Here is a 20738-nt window from a genome sequence, read left to right as displayed (position 1 = left end):
GTGGAACTGATATTAAAATATCTCCAGAATCTGCATCAACTAATGTTAATCCCGGGGTGTAATCTGTATCCAGGAATGAGCTGGATATGTTTGCTGCTCTGTGACCATTGCATTGTTAATTTTTACATTGTATCTTTTCACTTGTTTTCATACAGTGTCTTGTTTCTTCAAAATAAGATGACTTATCAGGTGAATTTCTATTCAGACAATGCTAGTATCACAATAATAATTATCATTATTAGTTCGCCTACAAAAATACACAGTCACTACACTTTACTGTCTATCCTGTGAATTTCTTTGAGACGTCCTCCAGACATGAAAGGCGTTATTTCAAATTAAAGGATTATTATACATAATAATTATAATTGATCCTTGAAGTTGATGTTGTTGCTTTTATGTCAGGAGAATGTCTGAAAGCACTTCACAAGATTCATCGTGAATGTATGCAAATACCTAATGTTGGAATTGGAATTGTAACCCCCCCCCCCCAACCTCAATAACTGCTTACATTGCACGGAGGTATGTGAGATGTGACCAAATGGATTTGTGAAGCGTATTGTGACAACAAAACTAATGCTCCTAACCTACTTGTGTGTTTTTTTAAACTCAGTAAAAATGCATGAATGTGATCAGGTGTCACATTTTTTTGCAGCATCCCTACAATGCCGATGTGATACATTTGTGTTTTTTTTAGAAATCTGTTTGTGGTTACACAGCTAAAAAAAAGTACCAAAGACTGGTTCTTATATACTGCATTTTTTTAAAAAAAAGGCCTTGTGCAATCATTTTTCCCCGTATTTTTTAATGTGATGAAGCAATTCCACTGACAGTTACAGCTTGTGGTAAGAAAGCACGCAAACTAAGGATGTGCAAACCAGCCATCATGTGCCACCTCCTTTGTGGTAAATGACAGTGTAAAAACTGCGCGTTTCCTCTTTTCTCTTGAAGACGTTGGGGTTACAGAACCACTGATACCAGCGAACCTCTTTCTGGTCTCTTATTCAAGTGGTCATCCCGTATAGAACCTTACAGCACAGAAAAAGACCACTCTATCAGCATGTCTGTGCTGGTTAATCTATTCAGTCCCATTTATCCTTGCCAATCACTCGTTGTTAAATCTTCGTCTGAAAGCTTGTATTAATCCTGACTCAACCACTGCACCTAGCAGGGCATTCCAGGCCGAGGGCGAAACCTTGGGCAAGTTTCCTTACTCCACACACCTAATAATAATCCCTCCAAAACCAAAAACAATAATTGGTCATTTTCAATCTGCGACTGTTTGTGGGACATCGCTGTGCGCAATTGGTTGCCACGTTCGCCACAAATGATTCTCCTGACGTGAAAAGCGCTATATCAAATGCAAGGATTATTATTATTATTCCACATCCTAACAACTCGCTGTCTAAGTAAATTCCTCCTTTATTCCCCTTTTGATACTTTGTTAACTATTTCAAATTAACACCCTCTAGTCATTGACTCACCAACCAGTGGAATAAATTTCTCCTGCTCTTTTCTATCAAAACTCCTTCATAATTATAATAAAGACCTCCATTGGGTCTTCCCTTGAGCTTCTGTGTTGGGGTTTGTGTCTGCATTGGGAGGCTATTTAATCATGGAGGACATCACAGCTGAGCCTGATCTTATCTCAATCTCCACATGTGCATCAGGGAATCAAAGCAAAGATGTTGGTTTTGTTTTATGCAAATTTTGTGACAGCTAATCCTAATTGGCTGAATATAATAATAATAATAATACTTGCATTTGATATAGCGCTTTTCATGTCTTCTCGACATCTCAGAGCGCTTCGCAGAATATGCTATAAAGTGAATTGACTGTATATTTGTGGGCGAACGCGGCAGCCAATTGCGCACAGCAGTGTCCCACAAACAGTCGTGGATTGAAAGTGACCAATTTATTATTGTTTTGTTTTGGAGGGATTATTATTAGGCTCTGTGTGGAGTAAGGAAACTTGCCCAAGGTTTCGCCCTGCCTGGAATTGAACCCCGGTGTCTCGCTTGCAAGGTGATATTTATGTACGAGAGAAATGAGGACTATGGAAAGCAGTGTTGTGATGGAGGAGGCAGTCAATTGACAGCATCATATACCAGTGATTTATAAACATATTATGGTCTACCAAATGAACTTGTGTGTTCTAGAGTTCCTTTGCAATGTCCTTCACTATGAAGCCTTGTGCTGCAGACAATCTGGATAAATTTAATAGATCTGGGTCATCAGTTAACTACAAAGTGGTTAAGTTATCGTTGGGGATTCTTCACTTCTCTTTTGGCCTCAATGTGGCCTGCATAGAAGTAAAATTCTGTACATTCCTGCAGCACATCCAAAGTGTCCTGAATGTTTTTTGGGGCTGCTTTTGGAAGTGTGTGCTTACATATGGGAGGGCTATCTGTGTCTGTCGGTATTTGACCTACATGTACATCAGTCTGTTCACAATTGTATGGAAAGCTTCCAACAATGTCTTAGCACTTCAAAAATATGCGGTACGTATCAGGAGGACACAGTTGTTGGTTGGTGTAGAATGAGGGATGAGGGAAAGTCGATCAAAGTCCGCCTTTCTTCTTCTGGGCCCATAATAAGGCTAAGCCCATAATAAGGCTATGAAAGGCGGGAGGAATTTCAGCAACAAATTACTTCCAACTGAAAACTCTTCCTTCTTGCAACAGATCACATATACTGGGAAATATATATTCACTGTTTCAGATGCAAATTTTACCCAAGTGTTCCTTGGCCTTAATAACCCTAACCGATAACTTGGTACTGGTAGGAAAAAGCTTCTTAACCACCATCTTCATGTCAGAAGATTACTATTGCATGGTATGGTGATGGGTTTCCGCATGTGCCAGACACCCGGCTGACGACAAAATTGACTAGTTTTTCACAGTAGTGTGAAAAGTGCCTTTTTATTGTTTTTTTATTCAGAGTGCCTTTTTATTGTTTTTTTCTTGATCCTAAGTCTACAAAGTGTTGCAATGTATAATCCCTTGAATTTTCATCCTGACAGCGAGATTCTTTACATTCATACTCCAAAATACAACTTACAAATACTTCTGGGGACAATTACAACTTAAGATGCTTAAATATTTTCACCAGTTCTCGCAAAAGGGAGTTGCTCTTATAATAATAATAACTATAGTAATAAAAAATAATTGATTTGAATAATGAGAATCCTTGCATTTGATATAGTGCCTTTCAAGTTGGGAGGCTGTCTCAAAACGCTTCACAGGATTTACTGTAAAGTGCAGCGACTGTATTTTGCAGGGGAACTTTTTCACTATGCATAACCATATGGTGCATTTGTAAATGTTTTAGTCCTGGATTCTCCTTAAACCCTATATTTAATTTTCCAGGTGCACTCAACTAGATGAATTGAATTTAATTGTAGTTAATTTACTGTAACAGCATCACTAATAAATGCTTATGCTAAGTCGCAATCCTTCTGTTAAACTACTATCCTGGATGAGATCTTTTGTAGCAAAACAAAAAACTATTAGGATTAACATTGCATTTAGAGCTTTGCGTGCATGAGAGGTTTCAGCTTGCTCTATATTGTTCTACAAAACCCAACCCAGATTATAAGATCAAACGTATTTTGTCTTCAGTGGCAATGTAGTGCAGTACAGTTGCCTAATGACAGCATGGACTAAAGCAGCAATTGGAAGTATTTGAACTACTTTTTGGCAAACAAAATAACACATTGTGAATGTAACTAGGACAACCACACAATAGTTTAGATTCCAATTACCATAGTGTATTGCTAGCTGTGTTTGTATCACGTGCTTCCTTTTCAGAATTCCAGTAGCATAGCAATTTTATAGCAAATTCATTTTTAGTAAAGCTAGTAGCTAACACTCATTTTGTACTCTCAAAGGGGAAATTAAAAATGATTAAATTTATCAATCAAGCTGAAGCCTAACTCCATTTCAAAGGTGTTCAGGCCTCTCCAGGATGCTGGTTTCATCTCAAGGCTAATAAGCCTCCACATATTGTCCATAATTTTCCTCCCACCTGCTTTGTCAGCCCAAATTTGTTGTACGTAACCCTATTCCTGTACTTGTAATGCAGTCACAATTTCTTACTCCTTTGAAAACTCTTTTTAGTAAGTAATAATTCTCCTTCAAGCTACATATTCAGCTTTTATTTACTGTTTAAATATCTTCTCATATTCCAGCATTTCCCCCATTGATTTTAAGACAATATTCTTTCTCTCACTCACTGTGCCTCTATTCACTCTATCTCTCCACTTTCTATCTTCAATTGACCTATCTAGCGCCCAAAATCCTTCTCCTTAAAAACCTCGAGATAAGATTTCTTGCGCCATCGATCTGACTAATAAATACTTAAAAACATCATAGTTTTTTTTTTCGAAATTTCGTTTATTTTCTTTTCTTCCCCCAGCTTGTCTAACTCCATATTTCAAAAATATTTATTATATTTCTTTTATGCTGTTTGCTCTGTTAGGAGTTAGTCAAATGGAGTGAGTTAGCAGTAACGAGACATGGAGTGGGAAGCCTGGCTTAGTGTAGCACTCTTGCCTCTGAGTTAAGACCTATGTCAGGATTTGGAATCACATGGCCTAAGATGACACTCCAATGCAGTGCTGGAGGCGCGGTACAATGTCGGAGGTGCCGTTCTTCGGATGAGACATTAAACTGAGCTTCCGTCTGTCTGTTTAGGTGAATGTTAAAGATGCCATGGCACTTTTCGAAAAGAGAAGGGAGTTTCTTCTGGTGTCCTGGCCAACAAATCCCTCAATCCACTTTACCATATAACCTGTGAAGTACTTTGAGACGTCTTGATGACAATGTTAAGGCGCTATATCAAATTCACAAATTATTATTACTGTGAAAAAACTCTTGATTTCAGAGCTTTGTTGACTTTGACTTAGATGTGAATGGGGCTATTTGACTTTCCAAAAGTGCAGAACGAGAACTGAAAGGCAATGAGTAATTTAGATGATTTGAGAAACCAATAGCAAGAAGAGTTTCTCTTTGAAATCTGAATCCAGCTTTAATTTTTAAGAAGATCTGTGAGTCTTGTGTAATTTGCTGAAGTCACTTTTGCTGGTACAATAATAAGCAGTGGATATGCAATGCTTGGGCTCTTTGTATAATTATCAGGTCAGCATTAGCTTCCTTCTCTCTAGCTACTCTAAAAAATAGCTGTTCAATTTACAACTTGAAAGAACTCGAATTTTCACATGATACGTCTATCCTTCCGATAATATTACTAAACTTAACTCCTGTCTGTCTGTTCAGGGGATGTCTCCCCAAGCCTTCCCCCACCTTCCTCTCGGACATCTCCATCCTCCTATCAACCCTCTCCCTCTGCTCTGAATGCCTCCTTATCTTAGGCGACTCCAACCTCCACTTCACCCCCTCCTGCTCTACCTTTCCCTCCTCATCCATTCCCCCACCCACAACCGTGGCCACCCCCTTGACTTCGTGATCACCTGGGGCCTCACCGTCTCGGACATCACCATCGTCGATAAAGCCATCTCGGACCACCACTTCATCTCCCTCAACACCTTGGTACCCCTTCCCCTTTCACAACCCTCCACCATTACATACCGTCCATGGAAATTTTTTTTGTCCCTCTCCACTGCCCTGGAGTCATCTGAACTCCTACACCTCTGGTTCTCCCTGACCGATCTCCCCTCCTCACTCTCCTTTCTCCGCAATTCCCTCTCCTCCATTCTAGACTTCCTTGCCCCCCTCACCTCCCAAACTACCTCATACTCCCGTAAATACCCCTAGTACACCAGGCATCTCCGTTCCCTCAAGGCACAAGTGCGAGCTGCCGAACGCGCCTGGACCAAATCCAAACTCATGGTCCATCGGCAGATTTGGCTTCACCACACCAAGACCTACCGCTGTGCTCTCCGGCAAATCCTCCTTCTACTCCAAGGTTATCTTGGAGGCAAAGGACAACCCCAGGCTTCTCTTTTCCACCACAAACCGTCTCCTCCATCCACCTTCCCATACCTCGCCCATCCTCTCCTCAAACTCCAACTGTTAAGAGATGCTGGACTTCCTCGAATCTAAAATCGAGGGGATATGTTCAGCCACCTCAGCCCCGTCCACAGCCACCACATCACCTCTCCCTCATGACCCACCCCCCACCCATAACCCCTTATACTCCTTCGACCCTATCTCTCCCACCTCCCTCACCACGACTGTTCACAAACTCAAACCCACCATCTGCTCCCTCGATCCCATCCCCACCTCTCTCCTCATCTCCCAGCTCCACCTTCTGGCCCCTCTCCTGTCCAATGTCATCAACCTCTCCTTGTCCACCGGTTCAGTTCCCACCCCCCTAAAAACAGTTGTCATCACCGCCATCTGGAAAAAACCTTCCCTGGATCCATCCCTCCTTTCCAGCTACCAGCCCATTTCTAATCTCCCATTCCTCTCCAAGGTCCTGGAACAATTTGTCGCGTCCCAGCTCCACTCCTTTCTCTCTCGCCATTCCTTCTTTGAACCCCTCCAATTCGGCTTCCACCCTGCCCACAGCACGGAAACAGCCCTGGTCAAAGTCACCAATGACATTCTGAACATCTGTGATCAGGGCTCCCTCTGCCTCCTTGTCCTCCTTGACCTCTCTGCCGCCTTCGACACTGTCGACCACTCCATCCTCATGCACCGCTCTCCGCTTTACTCAATCTTCATGGACCTGACCTTGTCTGGTTCGATTCCTATCTTTCTCACCGTCTCCACTTTGTTGCCTCTAACGTTTTTTCCTCCAGCCCCTGCACTGTCACATCTGGCGTCCCCCAGGGCTCTGTCCTTGGCCCTCTCCTCCTTAATATCTACATGCTCCCACTTGGTGACGTCATCCGCAGACATGGGGTCAACTTCCACATGTATGCGGATGACACCCAACTCTATCTTTCTGCCTCCACCCTCAATTCCAAGACCACTGCTGTCCTGACAGACTGCCTGTCAGACATCGAGTCCTGGATGAGGGCAAATTTCCTGCAGTTGAATGTGAACAAGACTGAGGTCCTCCTGATTGGCTTCCGCCAGTGCCTCAGCACCTCAGGCTCTGGTAACATCACCCTCCATGGTTGCACACTTCAACTCACCGAGCCAGTCAGGAACCTAGGTGTCTTGTTAGACCTTCATCTGCCTTTTCTTCCCCACATTCAAGCCACTCTGCAGCCCGTGTCCTCTCCCGGACCAAACTCCGTGGCCCCATCTCCCCCACTCTCGCCCGACTCCATTGGCTCCCTATCCTTCAGAGGATCCAGTTCAAGATTGTGGTCCTCACATACAAAGCCCTCGATGGCTTTGGCCCACCCTACCTCTGCGACCTCCTAACCCCCTACCAACCCGCCCGTTCCCTGGCCTGCTCCATGTCCCCCAACCCTGCTGCATCAAATACAAGGATTATTATTATTATTATTATTATTGCCAAACTATCTTATCGGAACAAAAATAGAAAACGATCTTTCTGATTGATACATTTGTCACAATTTGAAGTGAATTATTTTACAAGTGCGTGAGCGCATATGATTGGGAGAGAGAGAATTTTGGTATTTGCTACTCATCTTGAGTTGGAGGCTGGCGAGAGTGTTGTGAATGCCCCTTGGGATATACTTATTAATGCAGACTTGAGATCATTTCTGCTAAGTAGGTGTGAACCTTCAATATTCTCCAGGCAAGATAATTGTAGCATGTTCTTTAATACATTAGGAGAGCTATTTTGAGAAATCTCCTACTATGCAACAAAATGAAACTCATTATAGATCCTGACCACTTCCCCTCCCCCCGAAGGTTCCAGCACCCTGCTGTACGGTGAGGTGCTATTACCAAGCAAACAAGAACTTTTTGGAAACAGGTGGGAAGAATTACAGCCCCCCTCCTCCCCCCCCCATCTGGTCTTCAATTCTATTTAGGGCACCTGGAGGGTGATCCGAGAGAAGGGTGGTACCCGGAAATGCATTTTAAGGATGGATGGTACCTTACGGTGTAGTCCTGACTTATAGCTCTAGATGAACCCACAACAAGAACCTTGGAGTGTTTAACAGTGATAGAGCTTGATGCCGAGCCGAAGAGAGGGGGTAGGTGACTATTGGCACAGTCGAAGAGGAAGGTCTTCACAATTTTCTGATCCAGAGTTGAAGTGCTGCCAACTGTGCCAAGTCAATTCCTTAATATTCTTACTGACCAATTCTCTATCTCTGTTTCTCGTGAATAAATCTGTTGACTAAATCTGTCGTTTGCAGAAGGAGCCCATTCAATATTCTGTCAATCTTGACGTGCTCTTTCAAATTATCTTTGAAACTGGGCTGTTCAGTGCAGTGGAAAGATGTTTGGTGAGGAGGATCCCAAGAAGAAGGTTACTTTTCTTGGATCAATTTGCCAGTGGTCTGTTTTATCTAAAGGATTTGTTCTCTTTGCACACGTTTTCCCCCTCCCTGTGCAGTAATTAAAGTTGTTGTACAGTCTTAACCTTTCTTGCGACCGTGAAATTCCTTGTCTCTCTGGACCCTCCCTTCCTGTAAAATGTGTAATGTTTTGTTTTAAAACTCAAGCTTGGATTTGCCCGATCACTGATTCTTGACGTTTAGCAAAAGAGTTTAGAGCACATTTAATATGATATATAGAAATGCTTGCAGACCAGGAAGGCCAAGGTTCAATGTGCGATCTGTGTTGACCTGAGTGATCTCAGCAAGGATGATAGTAGGGAGCTCCAACTGGTCACTGGTCTATGCTCCTGTATTTCTGAATCACAGCAAGAATAGTGTCCATCTGAGGAGATAATGCTGTCACTTAGAAGGCAAAGCAGGGCTACTGGAATTTCAGCTACTTGGAACAAGCCACAAGCAATACTTTTTTTTTAACCTGGATTGGGAACCTGGTCAACAATTTTTTTCCCTTCCTGGATTAATGGATGCTGAGGCTGTCATCCAGGCTGAGATCAACTAAGCCAGCATAGACCCAACCCTGTTATCTGCCTGGACTGAGTGGTTCTTTATCCTTGGTGCTTTGCCCATTGTCCCAATGTAATCGGCTCTACTCTTGAATTCACTGGTTGTTGAAGACTGTATGGATTAATGATTATCCCTGTTTTATCTTCCACAGAGAAATATTATTGTTTTTAGATATCTAATAGAAGCTTATTTTGAAAATAAGCTTTGATTAAAATCGCTTTCTGCTCTGAGCTAGGAAAAGCAGGCTGTCCTGTCCTGATTCACATTATTATGGCATTTTATAGTTAATGTGGAGAAAGTAAGCCTTGCATATGATAGATAGATAGAAATTCTGCAGATTAACACAGATATTCTTTTTTAATCTCAAGTTCTTGATTTTACGTACCTGATTTAATGTATGATTTTGGTAGTAAATTTGCTTTATGCCAATAATCATTGTTTTTATTTGCATTTCTTATGTCCTGGGTTCGAATTGGAGTTCAGGAATGTAAAGGTGTCAAGATCATCTTACGATTTTGCTATCCAATTCTACATATTTTATAAACTCTTCCATCAAACGGCACCGGTGCCATTTTCTCCCTGTGCTTTGCCATATGTTTACCTGTTCAAATTGGATGTGTTTCACTACACCACACAACATTGCTGACACTTTAATAGTTTAAACCACATTAGCTCAATTATTGCTTATACTCGTTTGTTGCATTTTAGGAGCTACACTTCTAAGTGAAACTTATTTTTTTATTATGTTAAAAAGCTTTTGTGTCAATGTGCAGCTCCTGCAAATTTCTCAGAATCTTTTTTCTTTCTCTCTCACATTGTTCTTTCACATCCTCTCGTATCTCTTTTGCACATCTCTCTAGTTGGCATGACACACTCTCTCACTCTTGACACATCTTTCACTCTCTCACACATCTAGCTTACACACATTTCTCTCACATCTCTGTCACACAAGACACTTGCAAATCTCTCGCACATTTCTATTTTTCTCTCTCTCTCTCCCCTTTCCTCTCACTTGCCTCTTTGCCCAGAACCACGAGGGTGAGGACAGAACCAATTAACTTTGCCGATAAGTTTCAGCCAATCATTTCTAACAACTAAACCCCTTCCATATTTTTCTTTGTATCTTGGCGTACCTTTTCATATCAAAGTGACTCTTAACGATAATGAAATATTCACCCTGCATCCTTGTTGTTCCTACCTTCAGACAGGAATTGCCACAGTTTCCATGACATTATTGTAATTGTTCAGTAATTCACCATTCGTACTCTGGATTGAAAATAACAGTGTGATCCAGCAGTATACTTAATGTGTTATTAGCTGAGTTTTTGCTCTTGTGGTTTTTTTTGTTTTATTTTGGCTTGCTGCATTTTCATCCTGCTCCCTCCTGAAGAGACTGTCTGACTGCTTTGAGGGACCATATGCACACATGCACAGTTGTCCTCTGGTGCCTCGCCACAGAAGCCTTGTGTGAGCTGAGAGAGTCCACGAGGCATTGATTTCTGGATTTCTCTGAGTCGCTCCTTATCCACCTAATCTTTTATTATTACCAAGGATAGTTTTTGCCCTCCCTAAGGATAAAATGTTCGAGACTGTGCTCCAGATGTGGTCTGATCAGCATTCCATACGGCATTAGCAGTATATCTTTGCTATGTGACACCTTATGCTTTGAGGATCTCAGTACTTGCCAAGAACAGCTTGTGAGTACTAGATGTAGGATATTGGTGAACAGATGATGAAAATCAGAGTACTGGCATCGAAACCAACATCAGGGGGCATTACAAGGCTTTAAGCTGGTTAAAAGCACTCTCAGGTAAACGAAAATTCAGCAACTTTCATTATTATAATAATCCTTGCATTTGATATAGTGCCTTATCACATCGTTGACACATCTCAAAGTGCTTCATAGGATATACTGTAAAGTGGATTGACTGAGTATTCTGTGGGCGAAACACGGCTGTAAACTATTAGTCATTTTGAGATGGTTACTGAAATCACGGGGAATAGATGACTATGGAAAATGTGGCAGGTATACAGTTGTAGAATTTTATGATTTAATTGAGACTTGATTATGTTGCTGCATTTTGGATATATTTGTTGTCATGTGATTACATGAAAATATGATCATTCACCCACTCTCGTTGGCACAAAACCATCACTTTCATCCGTCGAAGCTCTTGAATATTGTATACTGTCTCTTTGATTTTTTTAATTTAATTTTTATGGGGGAAGGGAAAACTCAGGTTCGTTACCACTTTTTATTTGTGGTACTTTCATTACAGAACTCATGGCAAACATTGGGCAAGTTTCCTTACTCCACATGCCTCTGTTCAGCTAGCAGTAAGTAGGGACCCAGTTATTAGTCGATTGGAGGATCACTTTTCTGGGCAAAATAATCCCTTCAAAGAAAAATACATAATTGGCCACTCAATCCACGACTGTTTGTGGGACACTGAAAATGTTAATGGGTGTGAATGAGATTGGGTGTGCATCTTATTGGTTTTGCTGATTGCTTTTATTTATGTGGCAAAGTTATTTAAAAGACTTGAAGTGGAGATCCCTGGAGTATTTTTGTGGTGTAACTAATCCTATGAATGGAGCAATGAAAACATTGCAGGGTCATGGCTGAAGGCTGGAGTTTCCTTCATTTATATCTTCACGACAGGCACAAATAGCAGAACTAATATATTATTCACAGAATAGTGAGCATGCACTGAAGAACTCTGTTGCCATGCCAATGCAACCTGATTTGTATGGTGGGATTGTGGGCGTCAGTAGTGAGGGGGCATGGGGTTGGGGGGGAAGGTGAATACCGAGAATAGTAAAACTAACAGAATGGAGTCTTCAGGAGATGGTTACTATAGCGACAAGTAGAAGAATAATGTAGTTTACGTGGAAGTTTCCTTGGTAAAACGCACTATTTATGTATGGTTGCTGTACAGTTTGCATGAGAAATTAATCATTGTAAGGCATTGACTGCTGTAAGGTGGTTGGAAGCGCATTCAAGAGACAAATTAATAAGTGGTGGCAAAATTAGAGGTAAAACAAAAAATTATGTTGCTTTGTGACAATGTTTAAACCCTATACTTGAGGAAAACGTGTAGATAATATGAGGGTTGCTCCACGAGGGAGGGCACCTGTGTGTGCTATCTTCAGAGGGAAGACTTTGTACAGGAAATTCTCCTTTCAGGCTACAGTTCCCCAGAGGTTAAGCTCATTGAGTTTAGTTAAATTAGTTTAGCTTACTCTGTGTGGTAACAGTTGGTGACTATAAAGGGAGCTGGGCCAGACTTATGGGGTAGAGGCCAGTCAATCAGTAAGAGATCCGGGGAGCAGTTAGCCTGAGACCCTGGTGGGTTGTGCACTTCTTCGAGTCTCCACCTTTTTACAGTGGGACAGAGTATGTAGTTAGATGATTTAAAGTTGGCACGTGTGTTTTGAAAGTAGATATTCAGATTGTGATGATTGCTGTTAAACTGCAGGAGCTGATTATTCTGAAGCCTGAGTGAAGAAGTGCTCTGATGGTGTGATTGTGAGCCCCGCGGCCCAGGGAGGTTGTGGGTTTGGCAGCTGGCTTGTGTTGAGCTGCTTGACATTGGCAAGTTGGCAGTCAAAGTGTGAGAATTGGACTGGGGGTCTCTTTAGACGAAGGGGCGAGGGGAAGATTTTGCCGTCACTCCTGCTTCAGGATTGGTATCTGCTGTGATACTTAAACATTTTGCTGCTTTCAGCAGGTGAGTGGGAGTTTTTTTTTCTCTTTTAAACTCAAAGGAATGAACCCATTGACTTGTGATGAGTGGCATCATGCCATGAATGGGTTGCTTGTAGTCTTTTACAGGGAGTGGCTTTTAGGCTATTGTTAGATATAGATTTTAATGTTTCCCTTTAGGCAACTGAAAGGAAAATATATTTTGCCTTTTACTAAATCTCGACAATGGAGATAAAATATTTATCTTTTTGATGAACGGGTTTGCATAGAATAGTGTTTTTCACCATTTGTTTTGTCAAGGGCCATAATCTCAAGCAGAACCTTGCTCAATACTGGAATGTTTCAGTTCCATTCTCCCATCTCTTCCCTCCCACCCCCTTCTGTCTCATGATCACAAAAATGTTGTGGACTGTGCCAGTTCTCAGTTTTCAATTCCTTTGCTTGTTTTGTGCAACACAGATGGATAAGGCCATAAATAATTGAATATAGAGTCTAGGCTTAATGTGCAGAAGAATGAAATACAAAAAAAAAGAAGAAATGTTAGATTTATATAAAACTTTATGCAACATTTGCAACACTGTGTACAGTTCTGGCACCATACTACAAAAAGGCTACCATGATAATGAAAAGAGTGCACCACTTACTAAGACTTACTAAGATGTTGTCAGCGTTGAAATGAAAACATTTGAGAGGAATCGGATGTGTTTAAAATTATGAATGAGTTTGATAAGGTAAACATAAATAGACTGTTTCCTCTTGTTGGCTGGCCCATTGATGGATCTAAAAGAGAATTTAGGAAGAACGTCTTTATTCAGAGAATGTTAGAACAAGGAATGAGGAAAATACAAATGTAAGTGCATGCACAAACATCATAATTCTGCCAGACTCAAGTGAGGAAGAAAAGAGAAAAGGAAGAAAGGCAATGAAAGTAAATCCAATTTTCCAGGATGGCTCAGCAAGTTTATTCAATGAGTAGCTGAATCCAATCATCTGGTAAGGTCTCACTTTGACCCATGGTCTTTTCTGAGTTAACTCATTTCACTCTGGTCACGATAGTTGGGCTCAGCTTCCCCTTATTAGGGAGGAGAAATTCAGTCAGGGATTTTCCTTCTTGTTTCCTTCCAGAGATGATTCCCCTCCAGTTGGAAAGTACATGTGTGGATGCCTTGTGAAGGTGCATTGAGCTCAGCCATGATACACCTGTAGTTGAATATGAAGATTCACATTCAAAGGTCATGAGGTACTGGATAGTGAAAAATAATGAAAATGCACACCAGCTGAAGGAACAACAATAACTTGCCCTTATATAGCGCCCTCCATGCAGGGTAGCATCTCAGAGCACTTAACAGTGGCGGAGCCTGACTCCGAGCCAGGGGGAGGTGGGAGATGACTGTAAGCAGGGTCGAAGAGGAAAGTTTTCCGGTGTGACTTGAAAGAGGGGAGAGAGGAGGCAAGGCCTTTCGCCTCAGATGGTGGGGTGGAGGGTGTGAGGGATGAGCAGGAGACTGGTGCCAGTCGAACGGAGGCACTGGGTGGTGGATTGGGGAATGAGGAGGTCGGAGAGGTAGGGAGGTGCCAGGGAATGAATGGATTTGAACACGAGTGTGAGGAAAATAGCTAAGGTGATGAGAGGAGGGGAGAAAATTAGCAAGAGAGAGAAAAGTATATCCGTTTGTTTATATTGAAGTTGTGAACAAGTTGGAAAAAATAAACCGATTGAAATGAGCTCTGAAGATGTGTTGCATTTCAGTAAGTGCATGCAATCTTTAAATTGCAATTTAAGTCAAAAGACTGTTTTTTCACAAGAAGACGAGCAAGGGGGAGAATTGCATCCTGCTGAATGCTGTCCAGCCATGAATGTTGCAAACACTGACTGAACAACTTGGTAACGTGACACAAAACCTGCAGGAATACATTCTTGTGAAGCTTAATTTAAAATTCCATCTGGATAACTGTACTTAGTTTATTGTAATAGATGTTCAGTTAAAATACAAAAGGTATATATATATTATAAAACCTAATATATTTTTAAATAATCCATATCTTGTTTTAGCCAGCAGTCACGCTGACCTTAAGTAATGAGGTGAATGTAGTTATAGGGTTGGGAAAATAAATGTACAGTAAAAATGTCTGTTGGATGTTAAGGTTTTGCCTTGAAGGTAATCTCTGGTGTCTAATTTAAACATTCTTCAGGCAGTGACTCAATGCTTTGTCATTCCTCTGCAGTCCACTCTTGGAGTGTGTGTGCGTGTATGTGTGTGTGCATCGCGGCTGCTGTGTAAATAGCTCTTTATGTCCCGTTTGTCAGAGGGTTGGATTATCGCAGTTTGTTACCCTGGCTGATTAGCACAGCAATGCTGTGCCTTTCCTGTTTCCTGGATTCTTGACATGACAGTTTAATGTATGCAACTTGGCCCGTGCTCTGGTAATACAATTTTTCCGTCGAGCATGTGTTGTGAGAGAAATCTTTGATTGAATGTTAAAATGGTAGGCGACTGTGTGGGAGCGGGTGAATAATGGTAATCATTAAATTCCTGTGACATTCAGATTGAGGATGGACAGGAAGAAGGGGGAAGGAAATGGTCACGGCTACTTAAGCCTGCGCCACAGTTAGTGTTAATTAAGGATCACGTTGCAATTCAAGTGTGGAATAACCAGGCTTTTCCATGCAGAATCTGACTCTCGCTGGGATCTGTAGAGTCTGAGGAGAATCGGTTCATTGTGAGATGCGTCACTTATAATGGCTAGCTGCAAAACAATCTCTGGCAAAAGGGTCACCTCACTGAATTTGGTGACCGGATTCTTTCAGTATGTCCAGGGTGAGTTGTCAAAAGTGAGCTTGACTTGTTGCTATTTGCAAATTAATGGGTGGTTTAAGCTTTGATATGTTGTCGCCGGGAATGTTTGGAGGCTTCGACAGAATGTGTAATAAGCACAGATCTCTGTCTTCCTTTGTGAATTATCAGTAGAGCTGATTACAGTAGAGTATTAACCTGTTCACGAACGTTGCGTTTCATATGTTTGTGATGCTGAAGATCACAAGGATGGTAAAGATATGCTAAGCGATGAGGGAGGTTTTTCTTAAGTGAAAGGCTCATTCATCCTCCACACTGCAGAACTCGTGCAGAGCACTGCTTGGTTACCTCGGTTGCCATAGCTGGATGAGCAGCGAGTAACTATGTGGATTTTGCTGGTTAAACTCAGCAGTATTTCAACATGCATTCTGAGGTCCCCAAGCCTGGGTTCCCACCAACCTGCACCTAATACTCTCCAGAATTAGGTAAGCGGGGTGTGTTTCTCTGAGGAGAGAGTGCGTATTCCATTCCTGACATGAGAATTTCCATATGTAGGTGGCAAACGTGGAATTCTGTTTGGGATACTCTAAGCCATGGTGATGAACTTTTGCTCGTGTCAGACACCTGGCTGATGAAAAAAAAACTATGGTTATGGAAACAGCCAGCAATTAAATTGGTGGTGGAGGGTAATGTTGGGACTGTGATACCTGTTTGCCCATTGGTATTTGCATGGCATAGTTGGATGTCACCTACATGTTTTCCTCCCTCCCCACCCTCACTTATCACTGAAGTTGCACCTTTGTTTTTCCTGCCATGATCTGTGAACGTGATCTTCCTGTAGATTTTGTTAATGGATTTTCCTCCCCAATGACGACCTGGCTCAATCTAACCAATTGGCATGTTCCCAATGTCAACAGACTCACAGTAATCCGCTGAAGTAGAAGCCTGCAAAGAACACAGACCACTCCAACTCAGTACCACACCACAGCCAAGCACAACCTGATGTTAGCTTGGTACAAATAAGTCCAGCTGGGCCTTGTCTTAACTGTATCAGATGGCGATCAGCTTTGTTGCTCTGGTACCGAGTCTCTACCTTCTATGCACTCACTCAGTGCACTCAGTTGCTTTCAGTGTTTGCGCATGAGTTGTCAAATTGCTTCTGATTTTCCTTGTTAGGTTTTTGTTCGTATTCAGTGCCTGAGATCTCATTTTGAATGCGGGTAGCCAGACTGAGAAGAAGCCACCTGTTCGCATCTGCAACTGTATCTGTATCAGTTACAGGGCAGATATTCTTATTAATTCTACAGCACCTATGATTCACCATTAAGGCTTGGCTTATGCCAACCTGCACCGAATACTTTCCGGAATTAGGTAAGCAGGATGTGTCCCTCCAGGGAGAGAATGTGCAATCCGTTCCAACAATCCATCTCTGGGATTTCCATGTATAGGTGGGATGCATTGAACTCTCAGTTTGTTTTGGTGATGGGTTTCCGTGTGACCCCCCAAAAATCCCTAATTTCTGACGTGGGTGAGATGCAGCCTCCACAATACTTGTGTGATGTGTTCAGTTTACACTTTCTGTGGCAGGAAGTGAGATGCAAAAGTGGAAGGCAACCAGGCACCACTATTTCTGCAGCCTCTGCCTCTGGCTTGCAGTTTGTGTCAGTTCTGCAGATGCATGAGTTCTCATACAAGGGATAATGTCACTTTCCTGTTGAGGTTACCACATGTGTTGTGGGATGACATCAGCAAAATAAGCTTGATGTTGGTGGCAGTGTAGTTATTGGGGGGTTTCAGAGGCAACAGGTCCAGAAACCATTGAAAGACACATGGGCAAAGTATGAAAATCTTGCATCTTGCAGTGCTATTGGTGGAAGCAGCTAAAAGTATTATTAATGTCAACATCTCTAGAGTACAATTGTGTTGGTTTTCTGTTCTGTTTCGTTTCCATCTGAGGGAGGCTGGCAACTTATTGCTGATTTAATGGTAGTTTTGTTGTGACAACTTGGGTTGATGCTCAAAGCTATTCAACATCAAATGCTCATATCTAGCAGGAAGAAAGGACCCATCTTGTTTGCCCAAGGTGGATTCAAACGCAGGCCCCAGAAATCAACAGAATTTATGTTGTGTCAACCTACTTATTAATAATAAAACGTATACTTGATCTAGTCTGTTTTGAGAGCCTTTTAAGTCTCAAAGTTCTTCACAGGATTTACTTTAATGTGTTGTGATATAATTTGCAAGCAAGTGCATCAGCCAATTTGCACGTGGCAATGTCTCACAAACAGCTATGGAAGTGACTGACCAATTTTATCTGGGGCATTGCTGGCCAGGACACAGGGAGAGACTCCTTCCTCTTTTTGAATAGTGCTATCCATCTGAATATCTGTATGAATGGGCAAATGGGACCTCGGTTTTGTATCTCGCTAGAGGATGACCCTCCAACAACTTAGCACTCCCTGAGGACTGCATTGTAGTTTTTTCATTGATTGCAACCCAATTTTTAAAGCTTTGTGAATTCAAAGTCTTGACGCGGGGCTTGAGCCCACAACCTTCTGACTCAGAAGCAAGGGTGCTGCCAGCAGAGATGCGCTGACGTACATTTCTTTTGTCAAGTGTCAGTGGAAATCTTTTAAAAGTTATGTTTGTGATGTGAATGGTTGAAATGAGAGGAATATAATGATACTGAGGGAGTGGAGGAAGAGTTTATCGTGCTCATTCTGCCTCTTCTCTGAGCAGTTTGCTTTTCTATTGCGAGTGTTTTCTTTTGCGTGAGCATGAACACTGATTGAAGTTGCAACATTTTCCTTTAACATTCATCTCATGTTTTTTCTGTTTGTGCAAAGCTGGGCTGTTTGCACCATTTGAAAGTCTCACTGTGCAGCAGTGCTGAGCTCTGGGTAGATTCCCTTTATTCATTTGTCACCCAGTGAATACATATAAGGAATTGTATTTGTTGGTGATGTGTCTGAAGCAAGTAGTTGGGTAGATTTTCATTCCATTCTGATGGTTTGATTAATTTGAAGATTATGTAATCGAGAGAGTCAGAGTTTGAATTACCCTGCTGCTTTTAAAATTATGTTAGACTCCATGAAAAAGCAATAATATTTGCTGAATTTTGAAGTCTTGTGTACAGAAATACCGGTTATTGACAAAATCTATTAGTTTCACTGAGAGAAAAATTTGCGCTTGTTATCTTATATTTGATTATGTCTAAACGTTGAAGTGCTTTGCACAATGAGTTATTTTGAAGTATGGTGACTGACGCAGTGGTGACGCACATAGAGCAACAAGATGAATGATCAGTTAATATTTTTGGTGCATTTGGATAAGTGAACGTAATATTGGTGAGAACAGTAAGAGAACACCCCGCTTTTCTTCCTAATAGTGCTGCTGATGTAATATCCAAGTGAACCATCAGACAATTTAACATCAATCGCCACTGCAGTGCTAGGCTGGAGTATGAAATCCAGGGGCAAGTGTGCATTTCTTGTGCTTATGTGAGAAGAATTTATCATCTGAGACTTGCAGGTAACCTCTCCTAACATTTATTTGTTCTGTCTGTTTTCCAGATGAGCAAGAAGCTGTGCAGAAGAGAACTTTCACCAAGTGGATCAATTCTCATTTGGCCAAGGTAAGGAGATGCTTCATTTCCTTATTACATTTGCGGCATTATTTTACTTACAATACAATTTACATTTATTTAGCGCCTTCACTTAAGGAGGACGTCTCAAAGTGCTGGTTTCTACCGAGATGGCTTAATTTCACTTGTTTTAATCCATTTGCCTTTAATACTATACTGAGGAAACCACACTTTTGCCAATTTACTTTTAAAGGAAAATGCCTTTATGAACAAACCTCTTGAAACTTTTCTGGTTTTATTTGAAGAGTAAGAACAACTGGGGTCATTCATCACCATGATGTGATGGCCAATTATGCTTCTGTATTACGTGTGTTAACAAATGAATCACACAATGGTTGGTTCAACTCTTCACGACAACTGGAATCCTTCAAAGAGTTTTAACAATCAGACTGTCAATCCTTCTTGTTTAAGCCTCCTTTCTCGTCATACTTTTTGACTCCTCTTCTCCATAAAGCACTGACTTGTGCTGGGATATAGTGCCACAAAGTCTTACTGCCCTTTCGCATCTCACACAACTTCCTACTGTTCGTGTCTGGATCCAGATGGTGAGTGCTGTTAGCTTATTACAGTGGGAGAAGAGAGAAGAGAAAGTGCAGCTGAGCCAACACACACTTTCCAATAGGGGACATTGGACATCAATTTTCCTCCCCCTTCTCACAGTTAAACATTACCTGTTCTCAAAATCTATAAATGTAACATTCGTATCAACGACTGAACAAAATATAGCCACTGACCCAGATTCCTGGTCCATTTTTAAAATTGGTGCTTAACCTAATTCAGTATTGTTTTGTGAGAAGCACAGTTGAGGAAATTGAGAATTGGAACGTTATCCAAATCTTTAACTTTGGAATCACAAACATGAAGGATTATGAAATATTGTGTGCAGATTGCAGCAGTAATGTACAAAGCTTGAAGCTGCTGATTTGGGTAATGGACCGTCATCCTTTTAGCTTTAAATTGATCAAATTTGGTTAAATTCGGAAGTGTATGAATTAATTTGGAGTCTGATCAAAAGTTGGGAGCTTGATCCTTGTTAAGTGATGGTGGTGAAAATGTAAGGTAGATTGCACACATGCGTCAACAAAGCAGCGTGAAAAGCGTCGCTATGACAACAGCTGCTGGCATAGATCACCGTAGAAAATACAGAGACTGCACAGAAAACAAGGAAAGATCTTTGAATAGAAGATTGTGTGTTGCATGAGGTCAGCGCAGTGCTGTTTTATTTCTTGGATTTGCATTAAATCTAGTTGTTGCCCCATTGCTACCCTAGTTGAGGTCAGCTAACTCTACACATTGCTGTTTTGACTGTATGGCTGAGTGCCACACCTTTTCTTCGTCCAATTCATTTTTAAGTTTGTGGATGATGTCCAACTAGGGGGAATGGCAGGGTGAAGAAGAGGGCAGGAAAAATAATGTTTTTTTTCCTGGCTCCACAAATTTCACTGGGATTCCCAGTTGATGGAAATGGAAAGCTTACGTAACATTCTGCGTTATATGCCAATTATTCTATGCTTTGATTTCTTATTTGTTTTAGGTTCTGGCTATCATTGGGTGGATGTAAAGGGATTGTTCCTATTACAAAGAAAAGTGATTTTTTTTGTCTTATTTCCCCTCCTAATCCAAATTTGTTCCCATATTCAAATT

The 20738-nt window shown here is 41.5% G+C and overlaps 1 protein-coding gene across 6 annotated transcripts in view; it reads left to right on the top strand.

Annotated features, from left to right (window-relative positions):
* Window positions 1-20738, top strand: part of syne1b (spectrin repeat containing, nuclear envelope 1b) — a 233595-nt gene that overhangs the window by 12909 nt on the left and 199948 nt on the right. For 5 of the 6 annotated variants that reach the window (XM_007894396.2, XM_042332964.1, XM_042332961.1 and 2 more), the window contains exon 3: window positions 19024-19085. In XM_007894396.2, coding sequence (XP_007892587.2) covers window positions 19024-19085 — 62 coding nt within the window. Of the gene's footprint in view, window positions 1-14282; window positions 14406-19023; window positions 19086-20738 lie in introns of those variants that run through there. The other variant, XM_007894399.2, reaches the window with a different exon arrangement.

Source organism: Callorhinchus milii, unplaced genomic scaffold (genome assembly GCF_018977255.1).
Source record: "Callorhinchus milii isolate IMCB2004 unplaced genomic scaffold, IMCB_Cmil_1.0 Scaffold3, whole genome shotgun sequence".
NCBI classification, from domain to species: Eukaryota; Metazoa; Chordata; class Chondrichthyes; order Chimaeriformes; family Callorhinchidae; genus Callorhinchus; species Callorhinchus milii.
This window is presented reverse-complemented; position numbering and strand designations above follow the sequence as displayed.